We start from the raw sequence: 22,396 nt of genomic DNA, 5'->3' as shown, positions 1-22,396 counted from the left end.
ACAGTTAATGACCTTCTTGATCTTCACAAGGTGTTACCATCCAGTTATTCAGCAACAATCGCCTGGCGACATGCGCACCTTCAGTCTCATCAATTGCAATGATGAGTAATGAGTTGAAATGCGATGGTCGCTCTTTCTTGCTTATATTTTTTTTGTTGATTTTTTGTTTGTTCTATTTGGCGTGAATTTACAGTGAAAGAAAACGGGAGGCCTGGCGTCATGTGAAGCAAGCGACTGACTTCTCTCTCACAAGGTGCGGGCTCTCTCTCTCTCTCACAAGGTGAGGGTTCTCTCTCTCTCTCACAAGGTGCGGGCTCTCTCTCTCACACACAAGGTGCGGGCTCTCTCTCACACACAAGGTGCGGGCTCTCTCTCACACACAAGGTGCGAGTTCTCTCTCTCTCACAAGGTGCGGGCTCTCTCTCACACACAAGGTGCGGGCTCTCTCTCACAAGGTGCGGGCTCTCTCTCACACACAAGGTGCGGGCTCTCTCTCACACTCCAGCCTAATATAGACTAAGCTGTGTTCGGTGTCTTTGAAGGATTCCTTGTTCGAGTTTCGACATGGTGTTCCCGTGAGCTTGCTCTGCTGTTGGTTCTCTGTGTGTACTCAACTAGTTGTGCTTGCGGGGGTTGAGCTCTGGCTCTTTGGTCCCGCCTCTCAACAGGTGTACAGGTTCCTGAGCCTATTGGGCTCTATCATATCTACACTTGAAACTGTGTATGGAGTCAGCCTCCACCACATCACTTCCTAATGCATTCCATTTGTCAACCACTCTGACACTAAAAAAGTTTTTCTAATATCTCTGTGGCTCATTTGGGCACTCAGTTTCCACCTGTGTCCCCTAGTGCGTGTGCCCCTTGTGTTAAACAGCCTGTCTTTATCAACCCTGTCGATTCCCTTGAGAATCTTGAATGTGGTGATCATGTCCCCCCCCCCTCCTCATACCTCTCAGCTCGGGTACTAGTCTGGTGGCAAACCTTTGAACCTTTTCCAGTTTAGTCTTATGCTTGACTAGATATGGACTCCATGCTGGTGCCGCATACTCCAGGATTGGTCTGACATATGTGGTATATAATGTTTTAAAAGACTCCTTACACAAGTTTCTAAAAGCCGTTCTTATGTTAGCCAACCTGGCATATGCCGCTTATGTTATCCTCTTGATATGAGCTTCAGGGGACAAGTCTGGCGTGATATCAACCCCCAGGTCTTTCTGTGTGTGTGTGTGTGTGTGTGTGTGTGTGTGTGTGTGTGTGTGTGTGTGTGTGTGTGTGTGTGTGTGTGTGTGTGTGTGTGTGTGTGTGTATTTATATATTTTTGGTATTAGTCATGTGGTTGTTCACTTTACACTCCCTCCTCCCCCCCCCCCTCTCTCTCTCTCTCTCTCTCTCTCTCTCTCTCTCTCTCTCTCTCTCTCTCTCTCTCCCTCCCTCAGCTCCTCTCACTCCAATCCCTCCCATGCCTCCCACTCCCCCCACCCCCCTATTTCCCATTCCCTACCTCCCTCCCTCCCACCTCTCACCCAGTGAGGGGGAAATGCCACAAGTCAATAGTGTGAGGGAATTCCTTGTGAGGTGTGATCTTACCCCACGACCTTCACACTCCCACATTCTACGGGATCACCATAGCCCGTGCTACTTGGAACTTGTTCCGAGTAGCTGAATCTATAACAAGAGCATCCCACGTTCACCCGCGACCTTCACACTCATACCCACGTTCACCCGCGACCTTCACACTCATACCTACGTTCACCCACGACCTTCACAGTGTTCAAGAAACAACTTGGTAAACACCTGTCTGCTGGTGTTTGCTGTCAAACAACAAACACAAACAAACAAACAGCTGTCTAACTCACAGGTACCTATTTACTGCTAGGTGAACAGTGGTATCAGGTGAAAGAAGACGTGCCCGAACGTCTCTGCCCTGCCTCGGGAAATCGAACCCTGGGATCTTTGGGTTTGTGAGCCGGCTGTCCTGACAGCTGTTAGGGGGGGGGGGAGGTAGGAGAGGCAGCGTGTGCGTGCGCGCATGTACGCCAGTAATATGAACACGGATGCATGATTAAGCATCATCATTATTATCATCTTGGAGGTTAATTCATTGTAGTAGTTCAGTGAAAAAAAAATTCATTGAACTTTTTATCTTTAGTGTAGAATAAGTGAGGTGTCTGGGAGGAGCAGGACTCTAGAAACCTTCTCCAGGTAGGGTCCAGGTGTGTTCCCTTGAAGCACAGGGGAGCGTCTCTGCCTTACTGTTGTTGTTGTTATAGATTCAGCTACTCGGAACAAGTTCCAAGTAGCACAGGCTATGGTGAGCCCGTAGTGGACTTACCTGGCACAGGAGCGGGGCAAGTAGCACGGGCTATGGTGAGCCCGTAGTGGACTTACCTGGCACAGGAGCGGGGCAAGTAGCACGGGCTATGGTGAGCCCGTAGTGGACTTACCTGGCACAGGAGCGGGGCAAGTAGCACGGGCTATGGTGAGCCCGTAGTGGACTTACCTGGCACAGGAGCGGGGCAAGTAGCACGGGCTATGGTGAGCCCGTAGTGGACTTACCTGGCACAGGAGCGGGGCAAGTAGCACGGGCTATGGTGAGCCCGTAGTGGACTTACCTGGCACAGGAGCGGGGCAAGTAGCACGGGCTATGGTGAGCCCGTAGTGGACTTACCCGCCACAGGAACAGTGCTCGTACAGGCAGGGTAATTAACCCACAAATGAGTCGTGGATTATTAACTTCCATCTATTTCATAAAAGTTATTCATAAAATATAACTTCGTTTTAAATTTCCGTTGAAAAACTTACAGAGAGAGATATAAAAATGGCTTATTGACTTCTCCGTGGACGCGCACTTGGCAGTTCAAACCCGATCGCCATGAGCAAATGTTAACGCCTTAAATAGACCTTCATTTTTTATGATTATATTTAAACTTTTAATGTTATCGTGGTGTTTTGATTTGAATTTCACCGAGACATCTGGAGCCAGATTCACGAAAGCACTTACGAACGTGTACATCTTTCCTCAATCTTTGACGGCTTTGTTTACATTTATTAAACAGTTTACAAGCATGGAAACTTGTCATTCAACTGTTGTTAATGTTATAAACAGCCTCCTGGTGCTTCGGAGCTTATTAACTGTTTAATAACTGTAAACAAAGCCGCCAAAGATAGAGAAAAGATGGACAGGTTCGTAAGTGCTTGCGTAACTGCTTCGTGAATCTGGCCCCAGGTTCGTAAGTACTTGCGTAACTGCTTCGTGAATCTGGCACCAGGGCTTTAACAGTCCGATATCGTCGCTGACCACGTGGAAGACGGCAAAAAAGCGCGGGAACTTTGGGCGGTTAAGACACAAGTTCAAACTTAGGTGTGACGTCACGCGGTGGGCGGGGCGTCGGAGAGAGAGAGAGAGAGCCAATGAGGATACGAGTGCCACCCCTACCCCCCTCTTCTCCCAACAACATTCCGTCAAAATTACGACGGTTTTACCTACCCAGAAGCCCGCGAACCCGCGCAGCTCCGCCTATCGAGTCAAAAATGCGTAGGCATTAAAAAAAAAGCTTGGGGGGGGGGGGGTTGTGGTGTTTGTGGTGGTGCGTGCATGCGTGCGTGTAGGCTGGCGCGCATGCGTGTCACGCATAAAACACGCCTCGATAGTGCCAGATTAATGGGGGGTTCCTGGCCCCATCCCCCCCACTCTCTGGCACGCAAGGCATTCATAACCCCTGAACTATATGTTTAACACTTCTCTAACCCTGTCTATGGAGGACAGAAGAAAATGTATATACGCTGGTTAGCATTGTAAATGTCTGGCCACGTCTGTGGTAGAAAATAATAATATAATAATAATAATAATAATAATAATAATAATAAAAAAAAACGCGGTGCCATGTATCGTCTTGAGTCATTTGGCAGCCAGTGATGGCACCATTGACAGACCATTACCGCGGGTTGGCACCCTATCTAGACGAGTGCCACGTGTGACGTCACTGGTCATATTTGGCCGGCGAGGCCCGCTAAGTGAACCACCTGATTGACTAATGGGTAGTTAGCTCTTGCGGGGAGGTTACCTTGAGGTTACCTTGAGGTGCTTGCGGGGCTTAGCGTCCCCGCGGCCCGGTCGTCGACCAGGCCTCCTGGTTGCTGGACTGATCAACCAGGCTGTGGGACGCGGCTGCTCGCAGCCTGACGTATAAGTCACAGCCTGATTGATCAGGTATAGAGGGTGGATAGTTTTTATAGATGATATACTATTTATTTCAATATGCGAAAGAAAACTTAAGAAGGAAGAGAACTTAAAAAGTCCACTACGGGATCACCTTAGCCCGTGCTACTTGGAACTTTTTGTTCCAAGTAGCGAATCTTAAACAACAACAACAAAGGAAGAGAATTAAGTATCGAAGACAGTTTTACTTCAACCATAGGATCAGAGGAGACATGATCACAACGTAGAAAATATTAACAGTAATTTACAAGGTGGACAAAGTACACACACACACACGCAGAGGCTATAGGGGTATCACTAGCCAAGGGGGCTGGGGGGGGGGGTACGTGGTGATGGACATGTTTCGTTCCTTGTAGGTGCGTGGGGGGGGGGAGAACAGTGACTCACAGAAGACCTGCCACAACTTATGGCCCAGCCAGAGGGGGGGGGAAAGGGGGGATGGAGGAGGGGGGAAGGGGGGATGGAGGAGGGGGGGGAAGGGGGGATGGAGGAGGGGGGGAAGGGGGGATGGAGGAGGGGGGGGGGAAGGGGGGATGGAGGAGGGGGGGGAAGGGGGGATGGAGGAGGGGGGGAAGGGGGGATGGAGGAGGGGGGGGGAGGGGGGGAAGGGGGGATGGAGGAGGGGGGGGAAGGGGGGATGGAGGAGGGGGGGAAGGGGGGATGGAGGAGGGGGGGAAGGGGGGATGGAGGAGGGGGGGAAGGGGGGATGGAGGAGGGGGGGAAGGGGGGATGGAGGAGGGGGGGTAAGGGGGGATGGAGGAGGGAGGTGGGGGGGGGGGAGAGGGGAATGAGGGAGAGTAACAACAGGAGGGTAATGAGGGAGGGAGAGTCATTAGCGGTACAGCGACATGAGAGAACGAGGTGTTTAGAGAAGTGAGGAGGAGTAGGGGGGGCAGGGGGAGTGGGGGGACAGACGTCTCAGGAGACAGAACAAGGAGGGTTGCCGGCTTGTAAGACGATGCCGCCTGGGCCCTCAGTGTCACTAGCGGCACCCCTAGTGCCTCTCTGTTGGCACTACTGCCCTTCAGACACACTCACGTGCCTCTTGCAGGTCGGCGTTCAATCCCCGACCGTCCATAAGTGGGTTAGACACCATTCCTTTCCCCTATCCCATCCCAAAACCATATCCAAACCCTCCCTAGTGCTATATAGTCGTAATGGCTTGTCGCTTTCCCCTGAATCTTACATCCATCCTGTGGGCTGTCATGTACAAGGGCACAAACACATACAATAGGCTAATAAACTGAATCCCACTAAGTCGTACAGCTTCAGCAATCGAAAAAAAGAGAACTTTTGGAGAGGGATATAATTCTCTTTACCACCAGAGACACACATTAACAGGGTGTCATCAGCAGCGTATGTGAAGCTGGAACATATTAACCCGGCATTTGAAAATGTCAAAAAGAACTCTATAAATGGGAGCTATAACAGAGGAGGGATATAGGAGACAGGTGCAGGAGACTGGTATAGGAGACAGGGTAGAGGAGACTGATATAGGAGACAGGGTAGAGGAGACTGATATAGGAGACAGGGTGGAGGAGACTGATATAGGAGACAGGGTGGAGGAGACTGATATAGGAGACAGGTGGAGGAGACTGATATAGGAGACAGGGTGGAGGAGACTGATATAGGAGACAGGGTGGAGGAGACTGATATAGGAGACAGGGTGGAGGAGACTGATATAGGAGACAGGGTGGAGGAGACTGATATAGGAGACAGGTGGAGGAGACTGATATAGGAGACAGGGTTGAGGAGACTGGTATAGGAGACAGGGTAGAGGAGACTGATATAGGAGACAGGGTGGAGGAGACTGATATAGGAGACAGGTGGAGGAGACTGATATAGGAGAACTCCGGATGGAGTTCTCCTATATCCTATTATCTCCTAACCCTGTAACCATGCATCCTAAAGCCTTAACGGGTGTATGCATACGTAATGTTATGTATACCATGTATACTTGCAACGCTGACCGCGGGCGTCTTAAGGGATATGAATCAACCTTATAGACGGCACAAATGCCTTGGGCAGTCACTCCTGATTGGCCAGACTGGCAGGAGATGGCACCGGACTGGAGAGTGCCTGGTGAGGTGCTCTATGATAACATGGCACTGTCAAGTGTGAGTGCCAGTGCCTGGTGTGGGAGGGTGCCACGCGCTGACCCTCATGGTATAATAGATGGGTTTTTAAGTAGACAGGTACAGCATTAATACAGTATCTTGAGGTTATCTTGAGATGATTTCGGGGCTTTAGTGTCCCCGCGGCCCGGTCATCGATCAGGCCTCCACGCCCAGGAAGCAGCCCGTGACAGCTGACTAACTCCCAGGTACCTATTTTACTGCTAGGTAACAGGGGCATAGGGTGAAAGAAACTCTGACCATTGTTTCTCGCCGGCGCCTGGGATCGAACCCAGGGCCACAGGATCACAAGACCAGCGTGCTGTCCGCTCGGCCGATAGGCTCCCCAGTATATTGTATGAGGGGGGGGGGGAGATAGAGGAGTCTTGGGTATGAAGTATTCAGTATGGTTTCATTCAGCGCCTTCAGGAATCATCTTGAGATGATTTCGGGGCTTTAGTGTCCCCGCGGCCCGGTCATCGATCAGGCCTCCACCCCCAGGAAGCAGCCCGTGACAGCTGACTAACTCCCTGGTACCTATTTTACTGCTAGGTAACAAGGGCATCAGGGTGAAAGAAACTCTGCCCATTGTTTCACGCCGGCGCCTGGGTGTTGTAAGGCATTATTCCTAATTATCTCTTATGCTGCACCAGCCCTGACGTTCATACGTCAGGCTGCGAGCAGCTGCGTCCAACAGCCTGGTTGATCAGTCCGGCAACCAGGAGGCCTGGTCGACGACCGGGCCGCGGGGACGCTAAGCCCCGGAAGCATCTCAAGGTAACCCTCAAGGTAGCCCTCAAGGTAGCCCTGCCATTGGTAGAATTAGATGACCCATCAGTGTAGATTTGAGCTAATTCATTTCCGGTTTCTTTATAAATTTCTTCAAGATACTTATGCCTCAGTTTTTATGGCATCATAAGAAACTCATATATATATGCCTGATAGCTGAGTGGACAGCGCTTCGGATTCGTAGTCCTGAGGTTCCGGGTTCGATCCCCGGTGGAGGCGGAGACAAATGGGCAAAGTTTCTTTCACCGTGATGCACCAGTTCACCTATCAGTAAATAGGTACCTGGGATTTAGACAGCTGCCACGGGCTGCTTCCTGGAGGATGTGTAACGAAAAGGAGTCCTGGTCGACGACCGGGCCGCTGGGACGCTAAGCCCCGGAAGCACCTCAAGGTAACCTGAAGGTAGCTACCCTGGCGGCCAAGGTTCGAATCCTTGTAGAATCATTTACAGTTTAAGAATAATATTTCATACTAGTATATATTTTTAGCTTACGTTTGTATGTATATATTGATGCATGATTACTGTATGTGTTGTATGGGTGTTGTATGGGCGAGGTGTATGGGTGTATGAGGACGGTTGAGAGATTAGTCACGTGTAGCGTCTGGTGTGAGGGGGCGGGGGGAGGAGCTGCCAATATGTGCCGGGAGGCTATATTATATAACTATTTATATGCTGTAATTTATATATCTGGCGCTGTGGGTTTGTCCCTTATGGTGGCAGAGGTTGTCACAGTGTGGTGCGGCAGGTGTGCGAGATCACCACACCAATGTTGCAGGGAAATTTAACTTTGGTTTATTATGGTAAAAGGAGAAAGACCCAGGCGGCCAACTCTGGCTCCCTCTCTGTCTCTCTCTGTCTCTCTCTCTCTCTCTGTCTCTGTCTCTCTCTCTGTCTCTCTCTCTCTCTCTCTCTCTCTCTCTCTCTCTCTCTCTCTCTCTCTCTCTCTCTCTCTCTCTCCACCAACTTATTGGACCGGAATATGATCAGGAGAGGATGCAACGCTCCTTTAACAATCAGCATCTGGGCGCTAACAATCACGTTAAACCACTATGACGTTTGAACGAGGTGACGAAGATAGGTTTCTCAGTCTTTGAGATACCGCGGGCTGCGGAGGTTCCTGTTTACTCCCGCAGGGTATTAAGACCTCCTGGGTCTCTGTAAACACGACTGCCTGCCCACCATAGGGGGTTCACCACTCTCCCAGCTATGGTGACTGTTCCCTTACACTCACAGCTTAGCTCACAGCTCCCTGACAAGAGGGAGCCAGCTTAGCTTAGCTGCCAACACCCACACATCGTGTCAGCAAGGCGGACAACCCGCCTGCTTTCATACCTCTTAGAAGAAAATGTATATATGCTGGTTAGCATTGTAAATGTGTGGCCACGTCTGTGGTAGAAACTACTACTAATAATAATAAAACTGTATTTCCCATTTCACTTGTGTGGGAGGGGAGGGAGGGGGGGGGGACTCTTGCACTGGGGCATTCGACATAAACGGAATGGGTTGGGCACAGTTCCGCAGTGACTCGCTTGACATCTTGTGAGATTATTTACCCTTGTAAATATAACTGATATCAACACGAGCGTGGCAGATTTTGAAAGATATATTGACAACATGCACTCAGCCCCGGGTCCAGACTCGTGGAATTCAATATTTATAAAGAAATGGAAGGTGCCAGTAGCACAGGCACTCGGTATAGTGTGGAGGAAGAGCTTGGACACGGGGGAGATACCAGATGCGCTTAAAGCAGCAGACAGAGCCCCTCTACACAAGGGAGGGAGCAACGCATTGGCAAAGAATTATAGACCTGTTGCACTAACGTCCCACATAATAAAAGTATTTGAGAGAGTGATCAGGAGTCAGGCTTCGTGGAGACTAATGACCTTCACAACCCAGGACAAAATCGTTTTAGAGCGGGAAGATCGTGCCTCTCACAGCTACTTGACCATTACGACAAAGTCACTGAGGCATTAGAAGAAAAATAGAATTCTGGTATAGACGGTCTTGGCAAAGGCATTCGACAAATGTGACCATGGAGTGATAGCACACAAAATGAAGTCAATGGGAATAACTGGTAAAGTAGGACGCTGGATACTCAGTTTTCTGTTGAACAGAACACAGAGAGTAACAGTCAACCATATAAAATCGAGTCCAAGCGCAGTTAACAGCTCTGTACCTCAAGGTACAGTCCTTGCACCATTGCTTTTTCTTGTTCTCATATCAGATATAGACAAAAATACAAGTCACAGCTTCGTATCATCCTTTGCAGATGACACAAAAATCAGCATGAAAATTAACTATGGTGAAGACATTGAAAAACTTCAAGCAAATATTAATAAAGTTTTCAACTGGGCAGCAAAAATAACATGATGTTTAACAGTGATAAATTCCAGGTACTCAGATACGGTAAAAATGAGGACCTTAAAAATAATACAGAGTACAAAACACAATCAAATCTTCCGATAGTAGGAACGCAACATGTAAAGGATTTGGGAATACTGATGTCTGACGACCTAACGTTTAGGGAGCATAACCAAGCAAATATTGTGTCAGTCAGGAAAATTATTGGATGGATTACGAGAACTGTCAAATCCAGGGATCCCATCACAATGGTTGTACTCTTCAAGTCACTTGTATTGTGTACTGCTCAGTACTCACTTCCCCCTTCACAGCAGGAGAGATTGCTGAAATAGAGGGAATACAGAGAACATATACGGCATGCATAGACGCGATAAAGCACCTAAATTATTGGGATCGTCTCAAAGCTCTCCAAATGTACTCACTAGAAAGGAGACGAGAGAGATACCAAATAATATACACCTGGAAGATACTGGAGGGCCAAGTACCAAATCTACACAGTAAAATAACAAGGTACTGGAGTGAACGACATGGAAGAAAATGTAGAATAGAACCAGTGAAGAACAGAGGTGCCATAGGCACAATCAGAGAACACTGTATAAACATCAGAGGTCCGCGGTTGTTCAACGTCCTTCCAGCGAACATAAGAAATATTGCCGGAACAACCGTGGACATCTTCAAGAAAACATTAAAAGGAGTGCCGGACCAAGTCTAAAAGGAGTGCCGGACCAACCGGGCTGTGGTGGGTATGTGGGCCTGCGGGCCGCTCCCAGCAACAGCCTGGTGGACCAAACTCTCACAAGTCAAGCCTGGCCTCGGGCCGGGCTTGGGGAGTAGAAGAACTCCCAGAACCCCATCAACCAGGTATATGTGGGCCTGCGGGCCGCTCCAAGCAACAGCCTGGTGGACCAAACTCTCACAAGTCAAGCCTGGCCTCGGGCCGGGCTTGGGGAGTAGAAGAACTCCCAGAACCCCATCAACCAGGTATATGTGGGCCTGCGGGCCGCTCCAAGCAACAGCCTGGTGGACCAAACTCTCACAAGTCAAGCCTGGCCTCGGGCCGGGCTTGGGGAGTAGAAGAACTCCCAGAACCCCATCAACCAGGTAATCAACCAGGTTCGAACCCTGATGGCACTGTCATCGCGGTGAAAACTGTCACCATCAGCCACTATCGTCATCACTATCACCCTTAACTGACAAACATATAAAGGTTACACACAAACAGGTGTCACGCGTCGGAGGGCGCTCCCTCGCGCACGCACACACACTCCTTGTTGAACGGGTGTAATTCCTGACCAAGCTGGTGGGGATGGGGGACCAATAGCTGGAGCTTTCTGCCCTCAACGCTACTGAAATGGTACCTTGGTACCTTGGTACTTTGGTACCTTGGTATCTTGGTACCTTGGTACCTTGGTACCTTGGTACCTTGGTATCTTGGTACCTTGGTACCTTGGTATCTTGGTACCTTGGTACCTTGGTATCTTGGTACCTTGGTACCTTGGTACCTTGGTACCTTGGTATCTTGGTACCTTGGTACCTTGGTACCTTGGTACCTTGGTATCTTGGTACCTTGGTACCTTTGTACCTTGGTATCTTGGTACCTTGGTACCTTGGTACCTTGGTACCTTGGTACCTTGGTACCTTGGTACCTTGGTATCTTGGTACCTTGGTACCTTGGTACCTTGGTACCTTGGTACCTTGGTACCTTGGTATCTTGGTACCTTGGTACCTTGGTACCCACCCCATCCTCTTTATATTCCCTTCCTCAGATTATTTTTATACATTTAAATACAGTTTCTCTTTAGTATCAGTATCTCCCTTTCATATTCCTACCCTCTAAGTCATTTCAGTAAATATCTGAATTCACAGTTCTTTTGTTTTGGTAACTATTGCTTAAGGCTGTGAACTGTGGGCAGAACATTTCCCCTTCACAGTCTTGGTGGAGACAGGACGAACTGGAACGATCCCGACCACGGCCCTATGACACTCCCAGCAGCACCACCCTTCATCCTGCAAAGTTTAGTGAAGCTGTTCCCTAAGGTGTCTGACCTCCAGCTCTCAGACAGACAGACAAGACGGTCTCTTATAGACGTATCTATCACTTTAACTGGCTGCCTCTCTCATTATTTCAAACTGTCTACTGCAAGGACAGTGTACGTACCCGTCTCGGTATTGAGACGGGTGTACGGCCAAGTACGACTCAGACAGGTGTCACTAGCAATCACCAGGCGAGTCACCTACTTCGAGACTCGAACTCAGTCCCGCACCCACTGCACCGGCGCCCCACGCCCTTTGCCCTTTTATTATTATCATCATACACCCGCGGGGTTTCTCCTTCAGGCGACACGACGGACTCCTTGAGGGAGGAGGAAGTGTTTCAGGGGAGCTGACTTCAGCAAGGCGCTGAAAACCCGTTTGACGTGTTCTTGAACCGTGCGTGGGAAGTGAAAGTGTGCACTGAGAAGGTTGGCATTGCTGGGGGGTGAGGGATAGATTTGGTTTAGGGATAGATTTGGATTAGGGATAGATTTGGATTAGGGATAGATTTGGATTAGGGATTGATTAGGAAAAGGTGGAGAAGCGTAGACAGATGGATAGTAGTGGTATATATATATATATATATATATATATATATATATATATATATATACATATATATATATATATATATATATATATACATACATATATATACACGAAGGAAGAATTAAGACAGGAATTTCCCTAAGTATTTTCCTATTTAATAATACATCTTCAGAAACTGATAATAAATTCAAATGATACAAAATTATTTACAAATCAATTTATATTACTATGTGTTTATTGAACAGAGATTAGAAAAAAACATTGAAATCAGAGATAAATAGAGATTTATATAGAATATAAATTTATATATGAAGTTTATATATTTAAAGACATCACTGATTGACATTCCTGACTGAACTCTCGTTGGTGTGTGTATAGGAGAGAGAGAGAGAGAGAGAGAGAGAGAGAGAGAGAGAGAGAGAGAGAGAGAGAGAGAGAGAGAGAGAGAGAGAGAGAGAGAAGGGGGGAAAGGGGAAGAAACAGGAAAATAGGTGAAATAGGCACTGGAGGAAAAAATAGGTTAATTAGTGTGTTTTTTCAGTAAGTTATCTGCATGAGGTGTGAGCATCCTCTTAAGGCCAACCCCCCAACGTCAGGATATTGTCTTATTATAGTGCCCCTTATCCTAACCCACCAGAGGATCCAAAACAGAAAACGGGAGACAGTACGTCACTTTCTCTCGCCAGCCGGCGCCATTTTCTAGTACGACGATTTTTGGTCGTAAGTGGAGTGTACGTCAGAATGCGACGTGATATTGAGAGGACGGGTAGAAGTGTGTGTCTGTCATGGAGTCATTGTCACCTCACTGTCACCTCACTGTCACCTCAACCTCCACATTCTCACCATCTAACACTCCGTAAAAAAACGGAACTGTTTTGGCCTAGCCAGCAACGTACGCACCCGAGCAACCCACCCAACATATCCCAGAGCTATCACAATCAAACGTCATTATTTCAGTGCATTAAAATATTCACTTAGTGTTATTTTTCAAGGGATTGACCGAGTGTGTTAAAACATGGGTTCGATTATGTATGTCCAGCAATTGCAGGAGTTGTTGTTGTTGTCATTGTTCCCGGCCTGTGGTAGGGCTTGCTTATGGGGGAGTGTGATCAGTGGGGCTGTTGGTGTTAGCGGCTTGTAGGCTGAGCCTTCCCACCTCTCGCAGGAACAGGTTGGGCTCTTTCTTATAGGTTTTAAGTAATGTTGTTTCTCACTTTTATTCATTTCTCCCTCTTTTCTTGCACTCTCTCCCTCCCTCCTTCTCCCTGACACTCCCTCTCTCTAGTCCCTATGGAGGGGGGGGGGGGGGAGGGTTGCGACCCATGGTCTGAGAAGTGCTGTTATTGGCATATGTCTCGGCCTTGCTTGCTTGCCTGCCACCACTTCTCTCTCTCTCTCTCTCTCTATCTCTCTCTCTCTCACTATACCCCAGTTTCTCTCACTTTCCCTTATGTCTCGTCTCTTCCTTCCCCCATTCTTCAGTTTCACAACCTTCCCGTTATGTTCTGTTCCTTATTCTCCTCCTCCTCCTTCTCCTTCTCCTCCTCTTCCTCTTCCTCTTCCTCCTCCTCCTCCTCCTCCTCCTCCTCCTCCTCCTCCTCCTCCTCCTCCTTCTATTACCCTGTTCCTCATCTGATCTTCGGCCAGACTCATACTCTCGTCTCAAGAAACACGGAAAGGAATATGTGGAAAAACAGGTCTTTGGAGGTTATAGTTTCGGAGCTGCAGGGTGGGCCGTGGAGGTTGAAGGTACGGGTGGGGACATGATCTAGATATACAAAATAAGGGTTTGTTGATGCACTGAGTCACTCAGTGCACAATGAATATTTATTTTTAGTAAATGCCACACCTACATCTTGCTTCTCACCCCCACCCCCCACACACCTCATATAGACACACGAGCCAAGAGAGAGAGAGAGAGAGAGAGAGAGAGAGAGAGAGAGAGAGAGAGAGAGAGAGAGAGAGAGAGAGAGAGAGAGAGAGAGAGAGAGAGAGAGAGAGGATAAATATGGGTAGAGACTGAATGAGTATTTTTAATTGAGCTTTCAAAGTGGCGTCTAGACGCTAGTGTTGCGTCATAACTGGGGGGGGGGGGTTGCGTCATTCTTAGGGGGGGTTGCGTCATTCTTAGGGGGGGTTGCGTCATTTTTAGGGGAGGGGGGTTGCGTGCCCACTTGCACCTAGGGTGTTGCTAGCACAGATCTTTTCTTGCACTCAATACCATGTCATATCTGTCCTCTTCGTGTGCCAAAGATGTAACTGTTTCGCTTAATCAAACCCGTATGAACCCACTCAAGGCTACCGAGGTCAATGGCATAGAAAATGTCAATGTTGGCGTGTTTTATTTTGTTTTCTTAATACATCGCATTTTTAACGGATTGGTCGACTCCGTTATAAATGCTTCAAGTGGGAGGACGGGTTGAATACCCACACCATCCCTAGTGCTAATAGGCCTAATAGGCATAGGGCCAGATTCACGAAGCAGTTACGCAAGCACTTACGAACCTGTACATCTTTTCTCAATCTTTGGCGGCTTTGTTTACAATTATTAAACAGTTAGTGAGCTCCGAAGCACCAGGAGGCTGTTTATAACAACAACAACAGTTGATTGGCAAGTTTTCACGCTTGTAAACTGTTTAATAAATGTAACCAAAGCCGTCAAAGATTGAGGAAAGATGTACACGTTCGTAAGTGCTTGAGTAACTGCTTTCGTGAATCTGGCCCATGGACAGTTTTGCTAAGTAAAAGTAGCTGGGAGCCGGTCGGCCGAGCGGACAGCACGCTGGACTTGTGATCCTGTGGTCCTGGGTTCGATCCCAGGCGCCGGCGAGAAAACAATGGGCAGAGTTTCTTTCACCCTATGCCCCTGTTACTTAGCAGTAAATAGGTACCTGGGTGTTAGTCAGCTGTCACGGGCTGCGTCCCGGGGGTGGAGGCCTGGTCGAGGACCGGGCCGCGGGGACACTAAAGCCCCGAAATCATCTCAAGATAACCTCTCAAGATAGATCATCTATTGATACTGGTAATGGCTCAAAAGGGCCACCACTTACGAGCTATTTATGCCCGTGCCACCTTTTGAGTGGCTTAATCTTCATCAATCAATCAATCATCCCTCATATATATTGTAAAGACTCCATAATTCCCAGCTCAGACTGCTTTATATAGTATATAGTAACATAGTACTTTATATAGTTGTATATAATATATAGAGAGTGTCCATTCATGCAAGAGTCCAACATTTTAAGGCAGGACTCGTGTAAATAATGACCACTCTCACATTTTAAGGCAGGACTCGTGTAAACAATGACCATTCTCACATTTTAAGGCAGGACTCGTGTAAATAATGACCATTCTCACATTTTAAGGCAGGACTCGTGTAAATAATGACCATTCTCACATTTTAAGGCAGGACTCGTGTAAACAATGACCATTCTCATATTTTAAGGTAGGACTCGTGTAAACAATGACCATTCTCACATTTTAAGGCAGGACTCGTGTAAATAATGACCATTCTCACATTTTAAGGTAGGACTCGTGTAAATAATGATCATTCTCACATTTTAAGGTAGGACTCGTGTAAATAATGACCACTCTCACATTTTAAGGTAGGACTCGTGTAAATAATGACCATTCTCACATTTTAAGGCAGGACTCGTGTAAACAATGACCATTCTCATATTTTAAGGTAGGACTCGTGTAAACAATGACCATTCTCACATTTTAAGGCAGGACTCGTGTAAATAATGACCACTCTCACATTTTAAGGCAGGACTCGTGTAAATAATGATCATTCTCACATTTTAAGGCAGGACTCGTGTAAATAATGATCATTCTCACATTTTAAGGTAGGACTCGTGTAAATAATGACCATTCTCACATTTTAAGGCAGGACTCGTGTAAACAATGACCATTCTCATATTTTAAGGTAGGACTCGTGTAAATAATGATCATTCTCACATTTTAAGGTAGGACTCGTGTAAATAATGACCACTCTCACATTTTAAGGTAGGACTCGTGTAAATAATGACCACTCTCACATTTTAAGGTAGGACTCGTGTAAACAATGACCATTCTCACATTTTAAGGTAGGACTCGTGTAAACAATGACCATTCTCACATTTTAAGGCAGGACTCGTGTAAACAATGACCACTCTCGTCACTTTTATATATTTAAAATAAGACCTAACAGTGCTGGTGTTGACGAAAAAAAATCTAAAGTCTAATTGAGAATAATAATGTAGTGAAATGAACAAATCCACAAGGGCCGTGACGAGGGTTCGAACCTACGTCCGAGAGGATCTCAGTCGCAGCATCTGGGATTCTCTTGGACGTAGGTTCGAATCCTCGTCACGGCCCTTGGGGATTTGCTCATTTGATACATCACGCTATTGTGATTTCTGTGTGTAATGTAGTGAAAGCTTCAGGAAAAAACTAATTGTAACTCAAATACCTTTTTTTTTCACCTGGTTGGCATTGATGATTGATATTTGGTCTGGTAGGCCCGAGGTCAAAGGTCAGAGGTCAGGGTCAGTGGAAATACATATGTTTCATTGTATACCAAATTTAGGCGGATATTGTGGAGGCCTGGTCGAGGACCGGGCCGCGGGGACACTAAAGCCCCGAAATCATCTCAAGATAACCATCTCAAGATTGTATTGATACATATTTAGGCCTACATCACTTAGTGTTACCATCACCTCTCTTCAAATAAGCACAAGTTATGGCTTTAAATTGCGTCGTTCTAATTGGGGTTTACCTATTTATAGGACAAATGAACTGATAATCTGTTGAGCGGAATAAGTTTCTAGACATTTAATTGGAAATGAATTAGTGTATACAAGTGTGAGACAATCAGTGTTCAAGAAGTGTGTTCTGATTGTACCAGAACTTTGTGTTGTGGTGATAACGAACACACTGTTTAGACAGTGACCTCTCTTAACGGGCACTGACCTTGACGGCCAGTGAGTGACCTTGACGGCCAGTGACACTGACCTCGGAAGCTGTGGACAATGATACTTATTAGTTGCCACGCTGTCAAATGGCCCAGGAAGTGGCCATAGACCATAGTGGCTCCCAGGAAGTGGCCCATAGTGGCCCAAGAAGTGGCCAAAGGTATAAGAAAGTGGTCCCACAAACGGCCGGTAGCACCACAGTGGCCCCCTCCTGAAAGAGGTCTTTGGGCCATAGTGGCCAGGGGTCAATGACCTTCGCTGGTGATCACAGGCAACTATTGTGGCCCTGTTAAGTGGCCCAAATGTGGGCGGCCATGTATGGTCCTCTGGCCACTCTCCTGCAGCAATGTGTCTTAGTCTACAGCACTTTGCCGACTTCTTCAATTGTAAGTAATCACAAAGTGTCCCCCTGGTGAGAGGTGAGTAAGGGAAAAGTGGCCCTGGTGAGTAGGTGAAAAGTGGCCCTGGTGAGTAAGTGAAAAGTGGCCCCCCGGGTGAGAGGTGAGTAAGTATAAAGTGGCCCTGGTGAGAGGAGAGTAAGTATAAAGTGGCCCTGGTGAGAGGTGAGTAAGTATAAAGTGGCCCTGGTGAGAGGTGAGTAAGTATAAAGTGGCCCTGGTGAGAGGTGAGTAAGTATAAAGTGGCCCTGGTGAGAGGTGAGTAAGTATAAAGTGGCCCTGGTGAGAGGTGAGTAAGTATAAAGTGGCCCTGGTGAGAGGTGAGTAAGTATAAAGTGGCCCTGGTGAGAGGTGAGTAAGTATAAAGTGGCCCTGGTGAGAGGTGAGTAAGTATAAAGTGGCCCTGGTGAGAGGTGAGTAAGTATAAAGTGATCTAGATGAGGGTAAAGTAGGGGAGCCGGGTGACTGTGAAGGGCCGCGCCACATGTCAACAATAAGGTGTACGGGTCCAGGTGAGAGTATAGCGTCGAGAGTGTGAGTGTGTGTGTGGAGTGAGTAGTGTGCTTGTGTGTGTGTGTCGCAACACCCCCCTGTGTGTGTGTGTGTGTGTGTGTGTGTGTGTGTGTGTGTGTGTGTGTCGCAACACCCCCCTGTGTGTGTGTGTGTGTGTGTGTGTGTGTGTGTGTGTGTGTGTGTGTGTGTGTGTGTGTGTGTGTGTGTGTGTGCATCCCAGATACACTTCATTATTTACACCTCACGCTCCCAATATAATCCTGACACAAGAGTTCTCTCCATTACTGGTTATCTTTAGGTTATCTTGAGATGATTTCGGGGCTTAGCGTCCCTGCGGCCCGGTCCTCCATCAGGCCTCATTTTTGTTGCACACCCCCCAGGAAGCAGCCAGTAGCAGCTGTCTAACTCTCGGGTATCTGTTTACTGCTAGAACAGGGTCATCAGGGTGAAAGAAACTCTGCACATTTGTGTCCGCCTCCACCGGGTATCGAACCCGGAATCTCAGGACTACCAATCCCGAGCGCTGTTCACTCAGCTGTCAGGCCCCCTTACACACACACACACACACACACACACACACACACACACACACACACACAATTCTAGCCAACTCAACTATGGCTCAAGCACAACTATGTGACTACACACACGCAAAAACACAAGCAGTTGTTGTTGTTATAGATTCAGCTACTCGGAACAAGTTCCAAGTAGCACGGGCTATGGTGAGCCCGTAGTGGACTTACCTGACACAGGAGCGGGGCAAGTAGCACGGGCTATGGTGAGCCCGTAACTTACCTGGCACAGGAGCGGGGCAAGTAGCACGGGCTATGGTGAGCCCGTAGTGGACTTACCTGACACAGGAGCGGGGCAAGTAGCACGGGCTATGGTGAGCCCGTAGTGGACTTACCTGGCACAGGAGCGGGGCAAGTAGCACGGGCTATGGTGAGCCCGTAGTGGACTTACCTGGCACAGGAGCGGGGCAAGTAGCACGGGCTATGGTGAGCCCGTAGTGGACTTACCTGACACAGGAGCGGGGCAAGTAGCACGGGCTATGGTGAGCCCGTAACTTACCTGACACAGGAGCGGGGCAAGTAGCACGGGCTATGGTGAGCCCGTAGTGGACTTACCTGACACAGGAGCGGGGCAAGTAGCACGGGCTATGGTGAGCCCGTAGCTTACCTGACACAGGAGCGGGGCAAGTAGCACGGGCTATGGTGAGCCCGTAACTTACCTGACACAGGAGCGGGGCTCAAACAAATACACAAGCTCGCACTGTTTCTAAAATATATGTCAACCACCTGACAGAGGAAATTGGTTCCTTCGTGTCAATATTTGCAGAGGACGCAAAACTGGGGAGAAGAGTCAGGCCAGAGATAGAGTGTGAGGCAGTGCTAAGGGATTGGGACACACTCTAGAAGTGGTCTGAAGATTGGGACATATTCTAGAAGTGGTCTGAAGATTGGGACATATTCTAGAAGTGGTCTGAAGATTGGGACACACTCTAGAAGTGGTCTGAAGATTGGGACATATTCTAGAAGTGGTCTGAAGATTGGGATATATTCTAGAAGTGGTCTGAAGATTGGGACATATTCTAGAAGTGGTCTGAAGATTGGGACATATTCTAGAAGTGGTCTGAAGATTGGGACACATTCTAGAAGTGGTCTGAAGATTGGGACACATTCTAGAAGTGGTCTGAAGATTGGGACACATTCTAGAAGTGGTCTGAAGATTGGGACACATTCTAGAAGTGGTCTGAAGATTGGGACACATTCTAGAAGTGGTCTGAAGATTGGCTGTTAGAGTTTAACCTAGAACAAGTTATGAGGATTGGAATAGGCGTGAAAAGATCAGTACTCCGTTATATATATATATATATATATATATATATATATATATATATATATATATATATATATATATATATATATGTATATATATATATATATGTGTGTGTGTGTGTGTGTGTGTGTGTGTGTGTGTGTGTGTGTGTGTGTGTGTGTGTGTGTGTGTCACGAAAATAAACACGTGATTAAAAATGGGACAGTGTCAGACCGTGGAGGAAAATTGAAACAGGAATTTCCTAAAGTACTTTCGTATATTAATACATCTTCAGAAGGAATGAAGATGTTTTAATATACGAAAGTACTCCTACGCTCCTTCTGAAGATGTATTAATATACGAAAGTACTTAAGGAAATTCCTGTTTCAATTTTCCTCCGTGGTCTGACACTATATATATGTATATATATATATATATATATATATATATATATATATATATATATATATATATATATATATATATATATATATATATATATAATTAAGGGGAAACTGTTTCTTCAGAGAAGAATGACCTGATAGTGGATATAACCCCCAAGTCTGATGCCATTATGCAGGCGAGGAGTCACAATAACGTGGCTAAAGAATGTTGATCAGACCACACACTAGAAGGTGAAGGGACGACGACTGACGTTTCGGTCCGTCCTGGACCGAAATCGACTTGAGAATGGCCCAGGACGGATCGAAACGTCGTCGTCCCTTCACCTTCTAGTGTGTGGTCTGGTCAACATTCTGATGCCAGTAGCCTACATTAGCTGAATAACAACAGCTGTATTCTGTTGTATCACCATTCTGGTCAACACCCTTGTATCCTTCAGAAACTTGGACAAGGGGACTTTCCAAGTCCTATATACAGTGGAGGAAGGTTGGACAAGGGGACTTTCCAAGTCCTATATACAGTGGAGGAAGGTTGGACAAGGGGACTTTCCAATTCCTATATACAGTGGAGGAAGGTTGGACAAGGGGACTTTCCAAGTCCTGTATACAGTGGAGGAAGGTTGGACAAGGGGACTTTCCAAGTCCTATATACAGTGGAGGAAGGTAATTGAATATGCATCCCCCCCAGCATGGAGTCCCTGCCTGAAAAAGGGCAAGGAGAAACTGGAAAAGGTCCAGAAATTTGCAACAAGACTCGTTCCTGAGTTGAAGGGCTTGAACTGAGACAATTTTACCGGACCACACTGTGGAGGAAAGGAGAGGTATGGGTTATCTTGAGATGATTTCGGGGCTTTTAGTGTCCCCGCGGCCTGGTCTTCGACCAGGCCTCCACCCCTAGGAAGCAGCCCGTGACAGCTGACTAACACCCAGGTACCTATTTTACTGCTAGGTAACAGGGGCATAGGGTGAAAGAAACTCTGCCCATTGTTTCTCGCCGGCGCCTGGGATCGAACCCCGGGACCACAGGATCACAAGTCCAGCGTGCTGTCCGCTCGGCCGACCACCTCCCTGGGGGGATATAATAGCAACATCTAAGATTCTAAGGGAAGTTAACAAGGTAAATAAAACATTGTATAAAGGCAGAACGATACATTGTAGAACTTTTACATGGTAGATAACATGATATCTATATGATATCATGTAGATACATGATATCTACATGATATCATGTAGATACATGATATCATGTAGATACATGATATCTACATGATATCATGTAGATACATGATATCTACATGATATCATGTAGATACATGATATCTACATGATATCATGTAGATACATGATATCTACATGATATCATGTAGATACATGATATCTACATGATATCATGTAGATACATGGTAGATAACGGCAGAACGATACATGGAAACTCTTTGAGCCGCAAATAAAAGAGAACATCATGAAGAATGTTTTCAGAGTTAGAACTGTTGATATGTGGAACAGTTTAGACGCACAAGACCTTGAAGCTAATTCGATTCAACGTTTTCACTATCAAAAAGGTAACTACAGAACGCCTATTGACCAATACGAGGCAGCTCCTATTTATAACCACCCAATCTCATTCATATATATATCTAACCTACGCTTGAAACAATCAAGGATCCTTAAATGTAAATATGATAAAAAGCGTGAGAAATGAATCATTGCATTAATCTAAGAACGTTCGGAAGGCGGGACTTGGAGCTTGACTCGATCCTGCAATCACTGGACCAAAGAGCGGAAGCACAACTAGGTGAGTATACACACACTCACAGACACACGCACACGCACGCGCGTGCGATAAAATAATAAAACAAAAGACAGAGCAAACCTTCAGACAAGAGACAATCGCGAGTTTATCCAAACAATAACATAGGCAAGTTCCCCCTTTATTATGTGCTGGCGTAGAAAATGGGGGTAGTTAAATAGTAAGGTCATGTATGTGAAATCTTATCCATGTGTGTGTAGCTGCGTGTGTCGGGTGTGTGTGTAGGTGTAGGTCATATGCGCAGGCAGACCTGGCCATAAACCGGGCCGAGGGGACGTTGATCCTCGGTACCACTGCAAGATAACCAGTTGCAGGTCATGTGTGTACAGGTGTAAGTCGTGTATAACACAAGTGTATCACATATGAACTTGTGTAGATCATATGTGCCTGTGTACAGGTGTTGACCCTCCACACCTGTGCACAGGTGTGCTGGCGTG

The 22,396-nt window shown here is 47.0% G+C and overlaps 1 protein-coding gene across 2 annotated transcripts in view; it reads left to right on the top strand.

Annotated features, from left to right (window-relative positions):
- Positions 1-22,396, top strand: part of Spn (Spinophilin) — a 135,652-nt gene that overhangs the window by 3,130 nt on the left and 110,126 nt on the right. For both annotated transcript variants that reach the window (XM_069309615.1, XM_069309616.1), the window contains exon 2: positions 16,834-17,405. In XM_069309615.1, the coding sequence (XP_069165716.1) occupies positions 17,366-17,405 (40 nt within the window). In that variant the 5' untranslated portion in view covers positions 16,834-17,365. The remainder of the gene's footprint in view (positions 1-16,833; positions 17,406-22,396) is intronic.

This window comes from Procambarus clarkii, chromosome 65 (assembly GCF_040958095.1).
Source record: "Procambarus clarkii isolate CNS0578487 chromosome 65, FALCON_Pclarkii_2.0, whole genome shotgun sequence".
Classification (NCBI taxonomy): Eukaryota; Metazoa; Arthropoda; class Malacostraca; order Decapoda; family Cambaridae; genus Procambarus; species Procambarus clarkii.
The sequence above is the reverse complement of the archived record's forward strand: the minus strand, read 5'-3'. Positions and strand labels throughout refer to the sequence as shown.